This window comes from Phycodurus eques, chromosome 4, assembly GCF_024500275.1.
Source record: "Phycodurus eques isolate BA_2022a chromosome 4, UOR_Pequ_1.1, whole genome shotgun sequence".
In the NCBI taxonomy this organism is placed as follows: Eukaryota; Metazoa; Chordata; class Actinopteri; order Syngnathiformes; family Syngnathidae; genus Phycodurus; species Phycodurus eques.
The window spans coordinates 24,936,802-24,957,537 of NC_084528.1; the positions used below are offsets into that span (position 1 = coordinate 24,936,802).

General features: G+C 41.8%; 1 protein-coding gene across 2 annotated transcripts in view; it reads left to right on the forward strand.

Moving 5' to 3' along the window:
• Nucleotides 1-1,312: 1,312 nt before the first annotated feature.
• The window catches only part of ube2e2 (ubiquitin-conjugating enzyme E2E 2), a 48,140-nt gene continuing 28,716 nt past the window's right edge, over nucleotides 1,313-20,736 (forward strand). The window contains exons 1-3 of one of the 2 annotated variants that reach the window (XM_061674770.1): nucleotides 1,313-1,540; nucleotides 5,175-5,361; nucleotides 8,846-8,896. In XM_061674770.1, coding sequence (XP_061530754.1) covers nucleotides 5,183-5,361; nucleotides 8,846-8,896 — 230 coding nt within the window. In that variant the 5' untranslated portion in view covers nucleotides 1,313-1,540; nucleotides 5,175-5,182. Of the gene's footprint in view, nucleotides 1,541-2,951; nucleotides 3,132-5,174; nucleotides 5,362-8,845; nucleotides 8,897-20,736 lie in introns of those variants that run through there. The other variant, XM_061674771.1, reaches the window with a different exon arrangement.

The window sequence follows — 20,736 nt, forward strand, 5'->3', positions numbered from 1 at the left end:
CAATCAATTTACGTCCCCATCCCTCGTGAATACCTGGGGTCCACTGTACATTTGAATGTGTTAGATTTTCCATTTTAAGAGTTAATACTAGTTTTAATGTAATTATATCCCTCCATTCTCTACACATCTTATCCTATTCAGGGTTGCGGGGCGCTGGAGCCTATCCCATATTACTTTGAGCGAAAGGCAGACTACTTTCCGGACTTGCCGCGGCACCCGCTGGAAGCCACAACGACCTCAGCATTTGCCTAAATTGCCTGCCAGCTGTGTGACTTGCCATTATCCATCCATTTTCTGTACCGCTTATCCTCACTAGGGTCGCGGATGTGCTTCCCTCAGGTAGGAGCTACCGATCAATGCAAACTAGAACTAGTAGACATTCCAACAGCTTCTTCCCTCTTGCGATCAACTTCTTAAACACCTAACCTATAATTCCATTACAACAAGCTGGCAATTTTTTGACTTGAGTTCGTTGTCACATTTCTGTGGGGCCAATTATGTATGACTCGTGCACTCACTGTAGTTGTCTCGCCATGCTGCACTATTTGCATATACTGGCCACTCATGCCAGAGTAGCATCTGCTCCATTTGCACACTGATTGAGGAGTATCTGTAACATTTGCACAACCGACATTGTCCCAGATGATCGCACTACTCGTCACTTTAAACCGCATACACTCCTTGAAGTCTCAGCGCCCTTCGCACAATGGTCATTGCACCGGACTATTGCAATATTAGTCATTCGAACTGCTCTAAGTGCTAGAGGACTCTGCATCATTTTTGCACAATTATTTTTTGCCAATGTCTTGATGTCTCCAAAGTGTTCTGTAAATTGACTGGAAGGACGTACTAGAGCGGCTCCAACTACCGGAGAGAAATTCCTTGTGTGTTTTTGGACATACTTTGCAAATAAAGATGATTCTGATTCTGAATAACCATCTGCACTCACATTCACACCTATGGGCAATTTAGAGTCTTCAATTGACCTACCAATCCATGCATGTTTTTGGGAAGTGGGAGGAAACCGGAGTAGTTGGAGAAAACCCACACAGGCACGAGGATAAGGTGCAAACTGCACACAGGCAGGTCTGGGATTTGAAACCCGGTCCTCAGAACTGTGAGTAGTAGCCAAAGAATTAATCCTAAATATTAAACTTGAGTTGAGAAATGGGCTCGGGGTAACTGGGCATTCACCTTAAGAATCTTTTGTTCTCTCAGTTTTAATTGACCCATTAGCGCGCGCGCGCACTGTGGGCCTCGGGTGTCGCGCGCGTCCCGCATGCACGCGTCGTATCGGGAGCGCGCACGCGGAGGCGGTCCGGAGGCTTACCTCGTCTCTGCTTCTTGTTCTTCTTCTCAGTGCTCAGTGCAGTCGTTTCTCGCTGCCTCCACCACCACCACGCGACTTTAAAGAGCAAAAACGACTTGGAGCGAGTGAGAGAAAAGGCGGCCGTGTGACTGAGGATCCTCATCTCTTCGTTATTTTTTTGGGGATTAAAAATCACGCCGAATCGCAGCGTTGACGGCCGAGCGCCAGCAGGTAAACGCGACAAAGTCGAAGCGAATGTCCCGTGGAAAGTGTTTTTTGTTTTGTTTTTTGTTTTTTTTCCTTTTGCCGCGGAAGAGGAGAGTGGACGGGGAGTTGGATGTGCGGGGGACGAGCCTCCCTTTGTGTGGAGGAGCCAGGGTCACAATGTGGACGCTCGACGGACGGACGGATGGACGGTCGTCTCCGCCGGCCCCGCCGTCGACCGTCCTCCCGGGACCGTCGTCGTCTCCCCGACAGAAACGCCTTCTTTTATGCGTCTTTTCGTCAAGTTTCCAACTCCGAGGCCTAATCTCACCCCCCTCCCCCGTCTGTGTTTAAACCCCCCGGCGGCGATATTGTAACGCACCCTACTTTTAGCCTCGTAGCTAGCTTCCCTGTGACGTTCATGGACGGCTCGGTTTCCAGTCCCCGCTCGACCCCCATTGTGTGTTGTACCCCCACAATGCGGCTGCTCGACGCTTGTGACCGGCGTAGGCGACTGACCGACCTCGGTGGTTGATTTTGGGGCATCGTAACAGCTCGACGTGCATTGATACGGCTAACGTTCCAGTCGGGTGGCGATGTCTTCCACCGCCATGAAACGCCCCCTCGGCCAGCCCGGGGAAAAGCGAGCTTGTTGTTGGTCCACTTTGACTTTAACAGAGCTTACACATCTAAATATACTACGGTATACATACATTTTTCAAATGCGAGTTTGTTTTCATCTCCCTTTTGTAATTCATTGACAAATATCCGCGTTTAGTCGTGTTTTTGTCGCCCGCTAAGGGGTTGAGGTTCATTGCCGCTTCGCTAATGTGTCACGAATGCTTTGTTGTGTACATTTTGGTTTACAATCATCCTGCTATGCTAAGTTGACCACACACAACGCTACATTTCTTTTTTTAAAAAAATCTCTTACAAGAGCTGTGTACAAAGCCATGCCTTGACTAGCTAGGGTTGCAAGATTCTTGGATATTTCAAAGTTGGAAATTAACGAGAATTTGCGCGCATAAACCATTAATTTACCAAATTTAAGCTTCTCTCTTTAACTTGTTGACTGCCAGGCGTTTTCAAAGCAGTTTTACAGCATTTTCACTGATCGTTCAAGACCCACAGAATATTGTGTTCTGTGACAATATTAGCACTAACCCTACCAAAAGTGAGAGCAGTTTTTTACCCCAAGAAAAGATTTTTCTGTTCTTTTGTCATTATCAGTAGAACTACACTTTACACCGATCTGATCGGCTTGATCGTTATCAGCTGATAATTAGCATTTTATGCTGATCGGCTTTAATGTCATCATTCGCCGATGATCGGCTCTGCAAAAGACCCAGATCAGACTACAAGACAAATTTGGTCTTTCACGATTGCAGTATGTCAGATTACTCCAATAAAATGTTGTATTCTGATACCACCGCATCCCGTCTTTTACAATCAATGGGCTTTATCTTGTCAACTCAAACGCGACCGGATACGCTCGTTACCATGGCCACGACAACAACAATGGATCGCGTTGGGTGTACTATAAAAACAAAATGGGGAAAAACGTGTGCTGGTTGTCACCAGTGCTCGGGAGAGGACAATAATTCAAGGCTTGCTTGAGGTATGTTCACATACTTTTAATACGATACAGCTCACATTGCAGGCAACAAAATTTTATGTAGCCTCGCAAGCTAGTGCTAGCACTAACGGTTGTGCGTAAACATGCTGGCGTTCTGTCGAATCATGCTCTGAAGTTTCGGTGTGTGTGAAGTAATTTAATTATAATCGTTATATTTAATTACAGTAAATTAGCACCCATTATTTCAGTCATGCTGTAATGTTGGTTTGACCTGACCGTTTAGAATGCACTGAACTGACAAGATATTTTTGAACATACGAAGTATACAGTACACAAGTATATACAGCATATGAACAAGCCATTTAAATACACACATTGCTCAATCTTGTGATCGGATCGGTGCTCGGTTATTTTTTTATTTTTTTTATTTTTTTTATTATTATTTTTTTTTTAAACTCTCTTATCGGCCCCCAAAATCCTGATCGTGTAAAGCCCAAGTAGAACATGGGTTGTTTTCACCAAAAACACCGATTTCTGACCAAAAAGCGGGGAAAACAGGCTTTTTGTGAAAACACGTCAAGCAGAACAGTGACTTTGACTTTAATATTGTTTCCTTTTGTGACAACTAAAACTAAAACATCAAAGACAGGAGGGGAAAAGGGCTTTTGATGTCAAAACAATTCTATAGATATACAACGAAGAAGCGCGCCATGAGCGACACTGACTCACCGCATGGCTGGAGTTTTTTACATGGTGTTCCTCATTCAGTCCATGAACTGCGTCATCTTTTCTCACGATCGTGAACACACTTTCCACTACCTACACTGTTTGGGTGTGAGGTGCCTAAACTTGTCCGACTTCCAACGTGTTGGCATTTCTCCCCCTCATATTCGACGCGACAAGCTGACATTCACCGCCTAATCTTTACCTACTCCTCAAAAGTTATGCTGATCTCAAATCCAAATGCAACGCAATACAACGCACACATACAAGCAATACAACGCTCCCGTCTATACGGGTCTGTTAGTCATAACAGTGGTTTACAAATCTGTATTTTACGGACAAGCCGGGCGAGACGCTCTTCCATGTGCGCCCGTTAAAAAACATACTCGACGAATATATTCGCAGGTGGTAGTAAGTGGTTGGATTCCCGTTGACGAATCTATAAATGCCAGTCAATGACTTAAGGTACTGTAATTCCCTCACAAGTGGGCAAGGAGAGCTATAAATTTTTGCATGTACTGTATATCTGCTGAGGGTAAAACAAAATGTTTCTATCCATCCATCCATTTTCTGAGCCGCTTCTCCTCACTAGGGTCGCGGGGGTGCTTGAGCCTATCCCAGCTATCTTCGGGCAGGAGGCGGGGTACACCCTGAACTGGTTGCCAGCCAATCGCAGGGCACATAGGAACAAACAACCTTTCGCACTCACAGTCATGCCTACGGGCAATTTAGAGTCTCCAATTCATGCATGTTTTTGGGATGTGGGAGGAAACCGGAGTGCCCGGAGAAAACCCACGCAGGCACGGGGAGAACATGCAAACTCCACACAGTCGGGGGCGGGGATTGAACCCGCCGGGTCCTCAGAACTGTGAGGCTGACGCTCTAACCAGTCGGCCACCGTGACGCACAATATGTTTCTATTTATGCTTAAATATGATCACTTTCCATGAAATTCCCCTCAATTCCCATTCAGTCCCATCTCATAAACCATTTATAAACCGTTGTAAAAAAAAATTTGGGGGAAGGGAGAGGGCAACCGGGCGCTTCAGCTGCCCCCTGCTCCAGTGTGTTCCACTAACTTGTGTATTTGTTCACTGTGATGGGTAAAATGCAGAGAAAAAATTTCCTGTACATGCATGTTCATGACAATAAAAGGTGATTCTTCTTCTTCAACTTTATCTTGATGTTGAAGGGGGTGTACGTCTTAAAAAGTAATCGAAAGACTGTCCTAACCCATTTTTAACTGAAGGGTGGCCATTCAGTTACCTGACAGTGATGTTAATGATGATGTGTATGTACCCTGGCGTAATACGAACCACACAAATTGATGTTTTTATGTTGGGCCTTTTCTTACTCATGCAGGGCCTACGATGTCCAATGAAGTGCAAAGACCGGACGACAGCCCCAGCACCAGCGGCGGCAGCTCGGACATCGAGCAGCGCGAGTCGTCTGTACCAACCGAGCAGGAGCGTGAACAAGCGCAGCCCAAAAAGAAGGAGACCAAGATCTCCAGTAAAACCGCTGCTAAACTGTCGACGAGTGCCAAGAGGTAAGACAGCCCCCCCACTGGCATCCCTTCTTAACCCCCTCCTCCTCGAGTGTGGTGGGTATACTGGGTTGTTTGTTAAATTGGCACGTTTTGAGGAAAGGAGAAGACTTGCTCGCTCGCACAGTTCTCCATATGAAACTGTGTGCTTGCGTCAGGCTGTTTCTCACTCTCAGTTGAAGATTACTGTAAAACTGACAAATAAAACAAAATCGATTTGAAATTTTATATTTAAACGCCAAAATGTTCAAACCAGTCTGTTCTCTTAATGCTTACGTATATATACATTGGTCACAATTCGCTTCTTGCAGAGTTACCTCTGTGGACTTTTAAGAACCTATCCTTTGTGCTCAGGCCAAAACCATGTCTAATCTATAAGTATTGCTTCTTTGGTGCCATCTTGTGGCATCTTTGAGCCAAGGAACTATGTTGAAGTGAGTTGAAGAGCTTCATGTAGTGCTTTGCTGACATCTTGTGACATATACGGGCAATTATAAATTACACAAATGGAGGGTGTCAATTACTCGCAGATTTTTGCTATTTGCTACAGAGCTGATTCCCTATCACCCTCCAATTGCAGGGGAATCCTGTAATGTGAAATACAATTGACAAGCTATCAGAAATTAGCATAGTTCACAGTAATTATAAACTTTCAAACAACTGCTATTTTAACACGCATGAAGCAGCAATACACAAACAGAGCATACAACAATACTCACATGCATACAATCTCTCTGCTTTGTGGGAATGAAGACTTAACAGAACCTAGTAGGGGACATTCTCTGCCACTTCTTGCTTTTAATTAGACTTTACGGTATCGGTCGATAATTAGCATTTTATGCTGATCGGCTTTGTCATAATTTGCCGATCGGATCAATCAGGTCATTGATTGGCTCCACAAAAGACATTGTGCACAGTATATTTGAATCCAAAAGCTAGTTTCTTTTTAGCCTTGTCGCGTGTCTTTTGACGTAGTACTGTAAATATCTGACAGCCTCTCGTCTGTCGTGGGAGAGACGAGACAGACAACACGTAATGCCCGGATAAGACTACAAGACAAATTTGCTCTTTCACGATTGCACTATGTCCAACAACGGCAATAAAATCTTGTATTCCGATACCACCGCATCCCGTTTTTTACGATCATTGGGCTTTATCTTGTCAACTCAAATGCAACCGGATACATTCGTTACCGTGGCGACGACGACAACAGTGGATCACGTCGACTGTATTATAAGGACAAAATGCGGAAAAACGTGTGTTGGTGGTCATCGGTGCGCAGGACAGGAGAGGACGTTCGTTTAAGGCTCGCTTGAGGTATGTTCACATACTTTTTATACGATATGGCTCGGCTCGCAAGCAGGCAACAAAATATATATACTATATATATGCTGTAGCTTGTGTGCTTCCCTATGAAGAAAGTCACTATGGCAGAATTGTGCAGAAGACTTTTTTTTTCCCCCAGACTTGTAAATTGAAAAGGTTCGGCAAGATTAAAAGCTTCAAATGGTCTTCAATATGGAGACACTAGACTGCAATTCAGTTGATATCAAGCGACTAACTGTGCGTGTTGCTTTGTTTTAAATTATGTTCAGATCACTCATTGTGAATCATTGTCGTCATCACTTGCAGTTTCTTAGCGATAGCGTAAGATAAAGTTGCACGCATTGGCCTACCAGCTGATGTGACATCTGTTTTGAAACTACACATCAGCCGATGGACATGGTTTGAATCGGAAGTTTTAGCATGACATTGAAATTGCGTCATGATGCAATATTTGGCAATGTACTCCATCATGCGGTTTCGGTTATGACTTACGCCAACATTTCGGGATGCATGTCAACCTTTTTGATTTACAGTTGAGTTTGCAGGTAGTGTAATAAAATGTTGTTACTTATAGTATAAACAATAATAAAACAAAATCCTATTTTTACTTGGCTAACAAGTGACGACTTGCATGTTATTGATGCTGGAAGCTTTGAATATGAGTTGTTTTCATCTTTTATTTTTTTATTTGGCCTTGATACAAGCTCCTTTAATTGAACATGCTTATGTGATGATTTTTGTCTTCATTTTCATCTTTTCATTCAATCTTTGGTTTAACAATTTATTTGCCTCTGTAAAGCACTGTTGCCTTCAAGAAAAAAAGAAAAAACACAGCTTTTCAATCACAAAATAATCAAGACTGTTCCAAATGTCCTTAAATGCCATCCATTCCTCCATCTACCAATCATCCATCCACGTTTTGACCAGGGACAGTTATAAAATCATTAACCAATGACCAATTGAGATTGTTTCAAATGTCTTTAAATTCTATCTATCCATCCATCCAGTCAAGTGCTGCCTTCAGGGACAGTCTGATTTCAAGTTTGTTTTTCTAACAAAATAATTGACATTGTTCCAAATGTCCTTAGATGTTATCCATCAATCCAATCGGATGTTAAATTCAGGGACTATCTTAAATAAAAACATGCAAACCGCTTACAACACAATTGAGATTGTTCCAAATGTCCTTAAATGCTATCTGTCTATTCATCTTTCTCTGTTCATGTCTCTGCATCTTTTCGCACAATTGTCATTAAAAAAAAAAAATGTATCTGCATTACCAGATAACTAGCAACCCTTTATTGCTCAGTGACTGTTTTTTGTCAATGTCTTTATGTCTCAAAAGTGTTCTCTGTCAATTGACTGTCTGTTGTCGTACTAGAGCGGCTCCAACTACCGGAGACAAATTCCTTGTGTGTTTTTTGGACATACTTGGAAAATAAAGATGATTCTGATTCATCCATCCACTTGTTGCCTTTAGGGACAGTCTGAAATCACATTTTTCCACTCGCAAAAAAACAGTACAGGCTTCTCAGAAAAAATTGTGGGGGCAGCCTCCCACCACTACATACATCTTCATCAGCAAGTGCAGAAAAAGTGTTCTCTGCATCATAATAGACTCAACCTATCCCGCACACCCTCTTCTATCCGCTCCCCTCGGGCAGGAGGCTACGGAGCATACGATGTAGGACCACCAGGCTGAGGAACAGCTTCTTTCCAGAAGACTGTTAGACTGTTAAACTTGAACAGTACTAACGGAGCATACGATGTAGGACCACCAGGCTGAGGAACAGCTTCTTTCCAGAAGACTGTTAGACTGTTAAACTTGAACAGTACTATGTAGCCGTGACATTTTGTGCCATATCGTGTAAATGTGTGTTGGTATGACAATTAAAGTCCTTGATTCCTTGAATAAAACAAGTGAGGTTGTTCCTAATGTCCTTAAAATCTTTCCAACTATTTAATATCCCTCACGGGAGGAATAAAGTATCAATCTATCCAGACAACTACATTTGTATTTGCTTTCAGTTGTTGTCAGCAAAAAAAATAACCTCAAACACAGCACATTTGTTTTGCTTTTCTAAAGACTCTCGTCACAATGTTAAGTCCATCCTTAATGGAAGTCACTAAAATGTATTATTTTTTTTCTTCTTCTTCCCAGGATTCAAAAGGAGCTGGCTGAAATTACATTAGACCCTCCTCCAAACTGCAGGTGAGATGCTCTTATCTGCTCTGTGATGATTGCTCTGCTGATGTACAATGATGCTGTTTGTGTGTGCGCCTCTTTCACGTTTATGGCTGCAGCGAGAGCGTAGAAAAAGCTTTGGTGTCACTTTTAAAAGCCGTTTCCATTATTGCATGATTTTCCCGCCCATCCTCTGTGTGGAGCAGTCACTGCCTATTGTGTGATATTTTCTCTCTCTCTCTCTCTCTCTCTCTCTCTCTCTCTCGGGCCTTTTGAGGACAAGAGATTTTACCGTCGAGCCACATGCGGTGCGTCCATCTTCCCCCACGGGGATGCCGTGCAGGAAGGAGCTTTTTATCAGCTTCCGTGACAGTCATTGATGCCGCGTTTGTTGGCAGTAGTTTGAGTAGATAATGGTTTTGTTGATGTTTTCTTGCTTTGTTCCGGGGGTGCCAGTTTGGCTGTCTGGCCATTGACTGTGTCGTTCAGAGCGGGAAACCCAAAGCTAACCGTTTCATTGCAGGTTAATCCAAGACACGAGAATGTATTTGATGTGTACAAAAGCATACATTAGGTCTCTCGAAGAACCTTAGTCTTCAATGTTTACAAAAATGTACATTGTTTTACAACCCCAATTCCAATGAAGTTAGGACGTTGTGTTAAACATAAATAAAAACAGAATACAATGATTTGCAAATCATGTTCAACCTATATTTAATTAAATACACTACAAAGACAAGATATTTAATGTTCAAACTGATAAACTTTATTGTTTTTAGCAAATACTTATTAACTTAGAATTTTATGGCTGCAACACGTTACAAAAAAGAATGCTCATCAAACACCTGTTTGAAACATCCCACAGGTGAACAGGCGATGCCATGATTGGGTATAAAAGGAGCTTCCCTGAATTGCTCAGTCATTCACAAGCAAAGATGGGGCGAGGTTCACATCTTTGTGAACAAGTGCGTGAGAAAATAGTCGAAGAGTTTAAGGACAATGTTCCTCAACGTACAATTGCAAGGAATTTAGGCATTTCATCATCTACGGTCCATAATATCATCAAAAGCTTCAGAAAATCTGGTTAAATCACTGCATGTAAGCGGCAAGACCGAAAACCAACATTGAATGCCCGTGACCTTCGATCCCTCAGGCGGCACTGCATCAAAAACCAACATCAATGTGTAAAGGCTATCACCACATGGGCTCAGGAACACTTCAGAAAACCAATGTCAGTAAATACAATTCAGCGCTACATCTGTAAGTGCAACTTAAAACTCTACTATGAAAACCAAAAGCCATTTATCAGCAACACCCAGAAACGCCGCCGGCTTCTCTGGGCTGAGCTCATCTCAGATGGAGTGATGCAAAGTGGAAAAGTATTCTGTGGTCCGACGAGTCCACATTGCAAATTGTTTCTGGAAATTGGAATTGGGGTTGTACTTGCTGCCATCTAATAGAAGAGCATTTGATACATTATTTCTTGGAAATAAATAATTTTTTTGAGCAATTATGTCAAATTCGATAATTTCCCACGCGACACCTGAAGAGCGCTCATGGCACACTAATGTGCCCCGGCACACTGGTTGTGAATCACTGATCTAGAGTCATCAGAGACACTGCCATTATTTTAGGAGACTTTGTTTGTTGCAGTTTCAGGTGACTTTGTTGTTGAAGCTTTTTTTATATTTATTTACAGCAATTGTGTACTGTATAGTGTGTTTTAGGCCACAAAGTTTAAAACAATTTTTGGGGAAAAAAGTGCTTCAATATAATGGACAATTGGCTGTAATGGACGACAACCCCCCACTGTACTTCTTTTCCTGTCTGGAAGCTATAGGGCATTTCCAATATCCAATAATATTACAGCGACGTGAGTCCTGCAGCCAATCATATTGCAGCGGGGTGTGCACTAGGATTCTTAACACATATTTGATAGTTACAAAAAGAATGTACATTAGGCTTGTTGGACACTGAATTGTCTTTTGATGTTTATGGTCAATTCATCAAATGCACTACTGCATTATTTTAGGACACTTTGCTGGACCAGTTGTAGATTACAGTATATTGATGTTTTCTGCCTTGTTTATGGTGCAAATTAATCACCCCACCGCCTCTTGTCACAAGCTTGTTGTTGTAGCCGCTAAACATGTTTGGACTGTAGTCGAAGCATCCTGGACTGAGGAGCTAGGAACGTTACAATTAAGAGAAATGAGATCTACCCTACCATCATTTTCGAAGACTTTGTTCTTGCCGATTGCAGTTTGAGATGTTGATGTTTTCTGGGTTTATGCTGTGCATGGGCACCAGTTTGCATACAAGTCGTCTGGCTATCAAGGGCGTTATTTATAGTCCAGTGAGTCAGTCACCTCCACATGCCTTCACTGCTGGTGCTAAACACAGAGTTAACCTTTTCACTCTTCATTACAATATATTTAATATGTACAAAAATATGATTAGTTTTTTCTGACTCACAATTTGTCTTGAATGTTTAATGTACGTTAGGTTCGTTGGACACAAAATGTTTGCCGTTTATGTTGCATTGATCAAAGACACTATATCATTGTTTTAAGAAATTGTGGTGGTTGCAGTTTGAGATGATTTTGGAGGGGCTTTGATGATTCTGAATTCAAGTTATCTGGTTGTCGACTGACTTCTTTATGGCGTGGATCAATCACCGCCCTCCGCTGTCGTTAGCATAAAACACAAAGCGAATCTTCTGACTCTTTTCACTTTGTGGTCGTCAAAGACACAATAGTTTATATGTACAAAAACATGCTTGATTTTTCAATGACTCGCAATTTGTCTTCAATGTTTAACGTCTTTTGCAGTTTACGTTCAATTTATCCAAGGCAGAACTTAATTTTAGTAGACTCTCTTGGTTGTAGTCTGAGATTTTTTTTGGCTTTGAAGGCAAACCGTTTGCCTAAGAGTCATCTGGCCATCGATTGATTTGCGCTGCAAATGAGGGGCACGAATCAATCACCCCCATCGTCGTTGGCGCTAAACACAGAGCTAACCTTTTCACTGCGGCTCCCAGCCCAGTTCGTTATGATACCGGAGGCTAAAAGACATGCTGTTTTCCTTGAGGACTCTAATCCATTTCAGACACCCCCAAGAACCCCCCCCAACACCACACTTTTGTAAAAAAAAAAAAAAAAATTAATAAAACTAGGTTGGCTCACATGAAGGATTTGGCTGGAGTTAGTAATTTGAAAGTAAAATAATCGCCAGAGGAGATTTTGCAGTCTTGGTAGGGGAGACGAGTTGCCTGGGAAACAATTAAGCTTCCTCAAGATAATCCCTTCCAACATGTGTGTGCATGTGTGTTGGGGGCTGTAATGTGTGTGAGTGTGTGTTTGGGGCTGTGATACCTTCATCTAATAATTACTCTGCGGTGATATATAGGGCGGTGGCGACAGGGAGAAGCGACATTTTCTCGCGCGCTCGTTTGGTATTCTGCTCGCTTCCCGCTCTTCCCCCGGACCGGGCTCGCTTGAAAGGTTATTCATTTGAGCGGCTGCGACAAATGGAGTCACAGGCTGTTGGCCTTCTTCGGGAGGCAGGAAGAAGAGCGCTGCTAAAGACATCCACTTGGGAGCGTTACACAAACGCAGCGGTGGGTTGGTGGGAGGGTACGGGCTCGGGGCGAGTTGATTTGTGTCATCTCCACTCCCTCGCTTGCCACCCCATTACCAAATCGTCTTTAGTATTGGTGGAGAGTTTCACCTTATTTTGTGTAGATGTGGTGTTATTTAATTACTGTTAAGTGGTTGTGGTAATTCAGTGGTTCTTAACTGTTGTCACACTGGGACCTGTATTTACCTATGGTTGCAAATGTCGCAACTAGATTTGGGCCAGTATCAGATTCTGAAGGTATGATAATAATGAACAAAAGTATTTCACTTTCACAGTATAACAGTTTTCAATTGCAGCTCAAAAATGTAATATTTTGAAATTCCTGGGTAAATAACTTGTTTCCATTATACAGGAGGTGTAGTAAATGTTAAGAAAATAGACTATATATTTTTTCAAAATAAAATAAAAATGGAGGACAAGAGTAAAAGTGTATATATAGTACAGTAAAAGTGTGTGTGTGTGTGTGTGTGTGTGTGTGTGTGTGTGTATACACACACACACACACACACACACACACACCTAGACCTAGATGACCAGATGATACGTTTAAGTATGCTGGAAAATCGATCGAGAAGGCGGCAACGTAGATGGTATGTAGAACCAAGGGGAACGCTGAGTATGTCATCACAGCATGTGACTAAAACTGACCAATCACGAGAGATGATCTCCGCGGCGTTCGACACGCAGCAACTATTTTGGGTTCGCGGCAAGCTACGCAGAGGTGCTGCGCAGGGCAATTCGTCGGTCCTGATGCAATGCGGGCGTTGTCGGCCGCGGGAGTATAAAGAGGCCTTTAATCTTGAACATTACCACAACCATGATTGGCACTCTAATTATTTACTAGCAAAACAAACCAATTTACCTATTAAAAATCATGGTCCCAAACAGAATGAGAAATAATGAGTGAAATGGAAACGAGAACCAAATTAAGCAGGCAACCGTTGCAGTTAGCAGTATACCCCCCCCCCCGCGCACACACACACACACACCCTGGTAATATTGAGACGCTCATACAAGATGTCACTCAGTCAAACATTTGGTTTTATTCCCTTGACAGTGTAAAAAATAAAAGCTGTTGGTGACTTGCGGCGGTAGGAGTTTACTGGCTTTACTGGACTTTACAAGGTAACTGTGGGCTAGCTAGCTTGCGCACTAGTATTCCAGATGAGTTGACTGCTGACACTTGTCATTTCAAATGAATAAGTAGCGGGCCAGTGTCATTCTAGGTACGTGGTGACCACCGGCCAGACACAACGGCGTACTCTTTGGCGTGCATATGTGTTGCGCATGTACGCAACGGTGCTGTGATAATAGTTTGTCCTATCTTGAAGAAGCAGTCAATTATGTTGCAGCAGGCAGGGAGTCCTATTGCGGGGGTCGCTTTTAACTCAAATGGAATTCATAACAATGATTGAGATGGCATCATAGCGATCTCTCTCTCTCGCTCTCTCTTTCTCTCTCTCTCTCTCTCTCTCGTGCAGGAGAAGAAGATTGCAGTGAAAAAAGGCGACTTTCAGCCATTAAAACATGCACTGCGCAAATGCAACAAGATGACATTTTTAATCGCACAAGCTGAAAAAAGGGTCTCACACAGGAGCAATTTGGTCACAGTCTTGAGCCATATATATAATATATATATATATATATATATATATATATAAAAGCTGGTTTGCCAGGAGATGAACAAGGAAGGACAAAACATCTGGTACAGCTGTGTTTTTGTAATCACCTTTTCCATGTTTGCATGTTATTTGGAGAGCAGATATTAATGTGTGTTTTATACAGTAGTCGACAATACTGTTAAGTGAAGTTTTTCTTGTGAAAAAGCATGTTTTAAAAAACACATTTTGGTGTTTTTTTGTGTGGGGGGTGGCTGGAACGGATGAATTGCGTTTCTGTTCATTTCAAAGGGAAATAGGATTTTGAGGTATGAGTGTTCCAAGATACAAGCATGGTCACTGAACGAGTTAAAACCGTATCGCAAGGCACCACTGCATTGTTGAAGTGATGCATATCGACTGTTCCAGGATTTTTGTAGCCTTGGTTGTTAGTGGAAGTTACGAAGAGTCTTCGCCGCATGTACACGCGCACTTCTGGTGCTTCTTTTCCTAAATCCAATAATCTGTAAGTCGGTTTCGGATCGTAGTTTCTGGTTTGTTTACAATTTGAAGTACAGTATTTATATCGGCAATTGTAAACATATTTAGCGTGGGGAGGAGTCAATTGTAGTTTTCCTCTATTTGCGGCAGGGCTCGATCCCTATCCACCACAAATAGCAATGCTTTACTGTAGCTGATTGTCATTATTTAAGATGATGTTCTTTAAACAGTGAGAGGAGAAAACTTTAGAGGGTTTGACATGGTCATTATTCTCTAATCTCACACCTACTAATGCAAATGGAGAGCCGTTTGTAAAGCGCTCCCACCTGTACGGGCATCACTGTTGTTTTGAGTGTTAATTAAACCATCCTGCGACAAAGAGGTGACATCCAACGGGCTCGGTCGTCACCTCCTATTTATTATTGGTCTTATTCTCCGAGTGAGAGGATTCATGTTATTCGAGTGAAGCAGATCAAGCGATGTCGTCATAGAAGGCGACAGCAAATCGACAGACAGCGATACGTCAAAGCAGCAGGAGGCAATTAAACTGTCGTAGGCGTCAAAACGCAATACTTTAGTAACAGCCCAACTCGTATCCAACTAAACCTGCTCTAAAGAATAAGAGTCACTCTGTCTCGATGTATGTCCTCTAATGCTTGGTTTTGATTGACGCTGGCACTGAGACGTTGGCATTGGCATTGTGCTTGTAGTTTGTGGTAGGGTACCACAGTGTTTCCCCGCTAGATCGTGGTAGTTGGTCGGCCTACTAATTTCTAGGGATGCACTGATACAACATTTTCTTTGACCGAGTATGAGTAGAAGTACTTGCATTTGAATAATCAGCGATACCAACTACCAATACTTGATACAATTAGGTCTTGCAATTGTGAGGAAAATGTTTTGTTTTTATCAAATATTGTTCAAAAACACTAAACATTATTTTACATTTATTATTAAACATTTTTTATTGTAAACATAATTTTTTGGTATACGTTCCGCTCAAATATACCACTTTTTAGAGTAACAACTTGTCATCACTGGCACTTTAAGGGCGTGGACGACGGGGCTCGAAACTTTATGCTTGCTAGACAACCTACTGCTGCAACTTGGGCGCCGGCAGCCTCCGTCGCCGCTCGAGTGGAGTTAAATCATCCATTTTACAGCTCATAGTTTACAGTCGGCGGTCTCTGTTTGGAGTATCAGAGCATTTTTTTTACAGTCAAGAGGAAGAGTACAGACGTACAGCATCGGTACTGGCACCAATGCTGGTATTGGTGGATCCCTCCTAATTTCTGTTAGCCCACCTATGGCATTGGTATTATATGTAGCATTAAGCTAGTTGACTTTTGTTAGAAGAAATGATGGGGTTTGGTTGAACATTTTGGTGTTTAAATTCACAATGTTTAACCTCTGTGTCAGTTTTTCAGTATCCTTCAACTGAGAGTGAGGAATAAACAGCCTATTCAGATAATGTGGGTGGGTCTGTAACATATAGCCTGCGATAAACAGGGTCCACTGTACATTAGTAACAACCCTACTCATATCCCACTAATCCTGCTCAAATGAATTTATGAGTCACTCCAGCTACATGTACGCCCCCTGAAGACAGAGTTTTGATGGTTAGGGTTAGTTTTGATTGACGCGGCCACAGAGTGGTATTAATATTTTTTATGGTGCTTGTATAAGTGCACTGCATCATGATCAGATCTGTTTGTATTTTTTTGGGTCTGAAATCTGAGGCTGTTTCACACAGAGATCCCACAAAATAGCCAGCTGGAGACAGATAATTAGATGACGCAGGCGTTTGATGTGACGAACAGCAACAATTGTTGTCGACACAACACGGAGGGTGAAGTGAGTTGAGTGTGTGTTAAGCTTTACACTAACTATTCTTGTTCTTATAGTGGCCATTAACGGCTCGAATACTACTCTGTTACATTCAAAACAAACATACCGTCTTTATGCAATTTACACATAACCCAGCAAAGGTGTGAATTTGCAACTAACAACTAGAATCCCTATCAGACAGCGACAATTGCTTTTAACTATCTATCAAATGTTTTTCAGAATTTATTATTCTACTCCTTATTCCATCGACTAATCAAGTAATTAGGAAAACATTTATTTGGCATTATTAAAGAACATAATGTGCAATGTAAGGTGCAGGTATTCTTGTTGTTCACTTGGGGTTACCATCATCACGTTATACACTGTAATATCTGTGACTAAGAATGTTTATGGCCTAAAAAGGCCTGACCTGGTGAGTGACGTGGGCGTCAACAAATAAGCGTGTAGAGTTGGCTGTTGTGAACCCAGATTAGGGGCTGCTGTTAACTGGCTAACTGTTAGCCAGTTGCATGTTGTTGAGTGCCTGGGACATGATTCTTCCAGACAGACCTTTTTTGGTGGTTTTCACTTTACTGTTATTGTAGTTGCTGTTGTTGTAATTTGACATGCATTTTAATACATAAAAGACGCTTCTCTGTTTTTTAGATTCCAGTCAGTGTGATTTCATGTATCTCCCACATCTGCTCTCCTGTCTCCTCATTTGTTATCTATCTCCTCACTTGTCATGCCCCCTCCTCCGCCTTCGCCCGCTACATTTATCAGAAGGACGCCTTGGATTTAAGTCGTTAAGTCTTCCTCGTTCATCACATTAAAGACACAGCTGGAGCTCTGCGCCATCTCCCTCTGCAGAGACGGTGGTGTAATGTAGTAGAGGTATTTCACTCTCGAGTTGTTTCTCTTCACACGGTGATATTAGTGTCGTTAGGTGTTTTTTATCTGGTTTTTCATAGGCACCAAAAACACCTTCAGCGGAAAATTCTGAGGGGAAAAGGGTTTTTTACGCCCAGAGGAAGTGGAAAATATGGTAGCTCAGTAAAAAAAAGTAAAGTGGTGAATAATTGATGACGGGCCCAAAAACTTATATTTTTCTTACAGCACATTTTAAAGGGAACATATGAAAGAATTACCTTGTTTAATTTATTTATTTTTTAATTTTTTTATTTATTTATATAAACCTAAAGTTGGGTGTCTGGAATGCCTACCCACCCATTAAGTGTGATATTAAACAACCAAGTGAATCTTCTCCACCTGTTTCTCAAAATGTGTCTGTAGCCATTCAGGATTTTAAAGCAGTGAATAAATGATTACGTGCCAAAGAAACAGATTCATCTTACAGCACTTTAAAAAAAAAAAATATATATATATATATATATATATATATATATTTCAAGCAGTGGAAGCTCCCTCTGCTGCCTGTAGAAAAACCTTTACTATTAACAATAATAATAATGCATACCACGTACAGCGCTATACAAGGCACTCAAAGATGCTTTACAATTGTAAAAGTAAAATGTTGTACTGTAGAGAATATATAAAAATATATATTTTGAGTTTTTTTATAGCCTGTTCATTTTGCATGCAAACTGGAATTTAAAGGGTTAGAAAATAAAAATTAAGACATAATTACAAGAAGTAATGTTTGTTATAACTGGATGCAGCAAAAGAAGCAAAAAACATATTTTTAATTTGTCAATTTTTGGCTATGAACAACCTCGAAAGGGCAGTAAAATAAAACAAGGCCTAAGGGTTAAATGTGTTGTTGTTTGTCAGCGGCTGTTTAACATTGTGAGAGAAGATGCTAATCATGACATAAACTTCTCCACTTCATATCATTTATCATCTGTAAACAAGCCACTTTATTGTGCGTCCTGTCCTGGTAACTCCTCATCTCCTCGCTATGACTGTTCCACATCGGTCGGGAGGGCATGTGAGTGACACAGCCGGCGTCGCTCTTCAGTAGCATCGCCATTAAGCGTAGCAGGCGGCGTTATCAATATTCATGACATGGAGAAGGGGGTTGGGGGACGACGACGAGAAGGGGGTTGGGGGTGTGAGTTTCAGGAAAAGCTCCCGGGTATTCAGCGGTGTTTGGCGACCCGTGCGGCTCAACTGCAGTGATTGTTGGCTGAAAGATGTGAAAAAACAAGCGAACTCTCGTGATCGATTGGCGTTATGTAGTTCCCCTCACTTCCTTATGAATATTGATGAATCATACCCACCCTTCAGTCTGTGTGATTTTCCCCACGGGGCATTGACCTTTTTAGTGCTTTTACTCCCTGACTACACAATGAGAGAACCTTAACGAAAGGTGAATCTGAAGGGGAACATTTTAATTTTGTAACTGAAATGTGACATTATACAAGGTCGAACGCTTCTTTTCACACAGAGATCTTTCAAAATTACTGAATCAAAGCAGTCTACATTTCGTCGTCTTTTACATAGGACTATAAAGTTTAATCTAATCGAAACTAATAACAGAAGATCTCGCAATAGGCCACCTTTACATTAGACTCAAAATCAAACAAAGGGGTGTCAAACGACGAAAGATTTTTTTGCATTCGAATATATTGTGATAAAAGTCGAGTTCCAGTCTAGTAATGGATCACGTCATTTATATTTTTTTAGCACAGTACAGCGGTCCCCAGCCTTTTATGGGCCACGGGTGGGTTTTATTTAAAGACATTTCAACGTACAGGCACAGAAACTAGGGATGCACCAATAACGATAACGGGGGATAATTGGGGATTTTTTTTTCTTTTTAAATGCATGTTTGCTCTTTTTTTTTTTTTTTTTAAAGAAGCCCCTTTCACACAGACCATCTAAGATGGATTTTCCACAGCCATCTGTCCTATGTGTAAGGTACCAATATGGAATTTGCCAGCTTTCAATATAGTATCCAAAGCAGCCCCCTTTTGTGTTGAAAGCATTTGTCGCCGACATCACCACCCGCATCTAATTATCTGACCCTGTGTTAATATAATTGCTTTTTGAAAGAGACAGGCAAATAAATTTTGTTTCTACCAATTTGGCGTAAAGCCAGTGTTAAAGGGGGATTAAAAACTCCCAATTTGACATCATCGTTGTTGTGTGAACATGCCCTTACGCAGGCGTTACTGCTCTGTTACTAGGGGAAATATTACCAGGAAGACTTCATGGCCCCCATGCCTTGTCAGAGCCTATAATAGAGAATGACGACCCAGAAAAAAAATCCTGGCTTTAAACGGAGCTGAACATACAGTCAACACGGACTTTTTAATGTTTAAAGGGACTTTAAAACTTCCAATTGGATGACATCATTGTTATGGAAACATGCCCTTACGCAGGCATTAAGGCGCTGTTACTAGGCAGATACTGGGTGGGAAGACTTCATAGCCACATGCCGTGTCAGTTCCAGCAACCCAGAATAAAGGTTAAAAAAAAATCCTTGCTTTAAACAGAGCTGAACATACAGTCAACATGGACTCTTCCCCCCCATCCCTACCACCACCGTGTCTTTTTCTAACTTGTCCTGGCCACCATTTTCCACACGCATCCAGGAAAATCTTTTTTACCCATGCCTGCCTCTTCATTTCCCTCCCGGTGCAGGGTTTTGCGCGGAAAAGAAAACATTAGCTCGTGTTGAAAGGAGGCACAACATTTGTCCCAGGCCATTATTGATGGCCTCACTCTGAGCGTGAAACACAGGAGCGCCGTGGACATTTTGCCATTACACACGCCGCACACTCCTCATTGAGTAGCAGGTAAGGTCGTTGACAGAAGTAATTTTCTGTCAGGTAAATAAACACAATAACTTGAACCAGGCGAATGGTTGCCTTGATGTGTACCGTAGCTCTTTTGTCTTAGGTCTCGCCGCACAATGGGAGAACAAATCACAGGAGCGGGACGCGCCTACAGCCTTTGGGATGCCTCTTTAAAAACCTTTCCCCTCATTTATCTGTGTGAAATGTCACTAAAATCAAGTGTGCAAATGAACTCCAGATTTACCATGAGTTTAAGTCTTTAATCCGAGAAGATACTATTTAATTAACTCTTTGTTTAATGTAAAGACAAACACAGCTCTCATTGGCTAAATTTATACTGCGGGTCCAAGTACCCAAGTCCCAAGATATTAATACGTATAATATATTTATTCCTTTTGTTTTATTCATTTCGCATTCAAGAATTGCCTAACTGATGTATTGTAAATATTTAAATAATAAAAAAATCTTATTCCAATAGACAAGGTTACGGTTGTGTACGGCCCTCACATATGGGCAAGGAGAGCAACAGCTGTGTTACGTT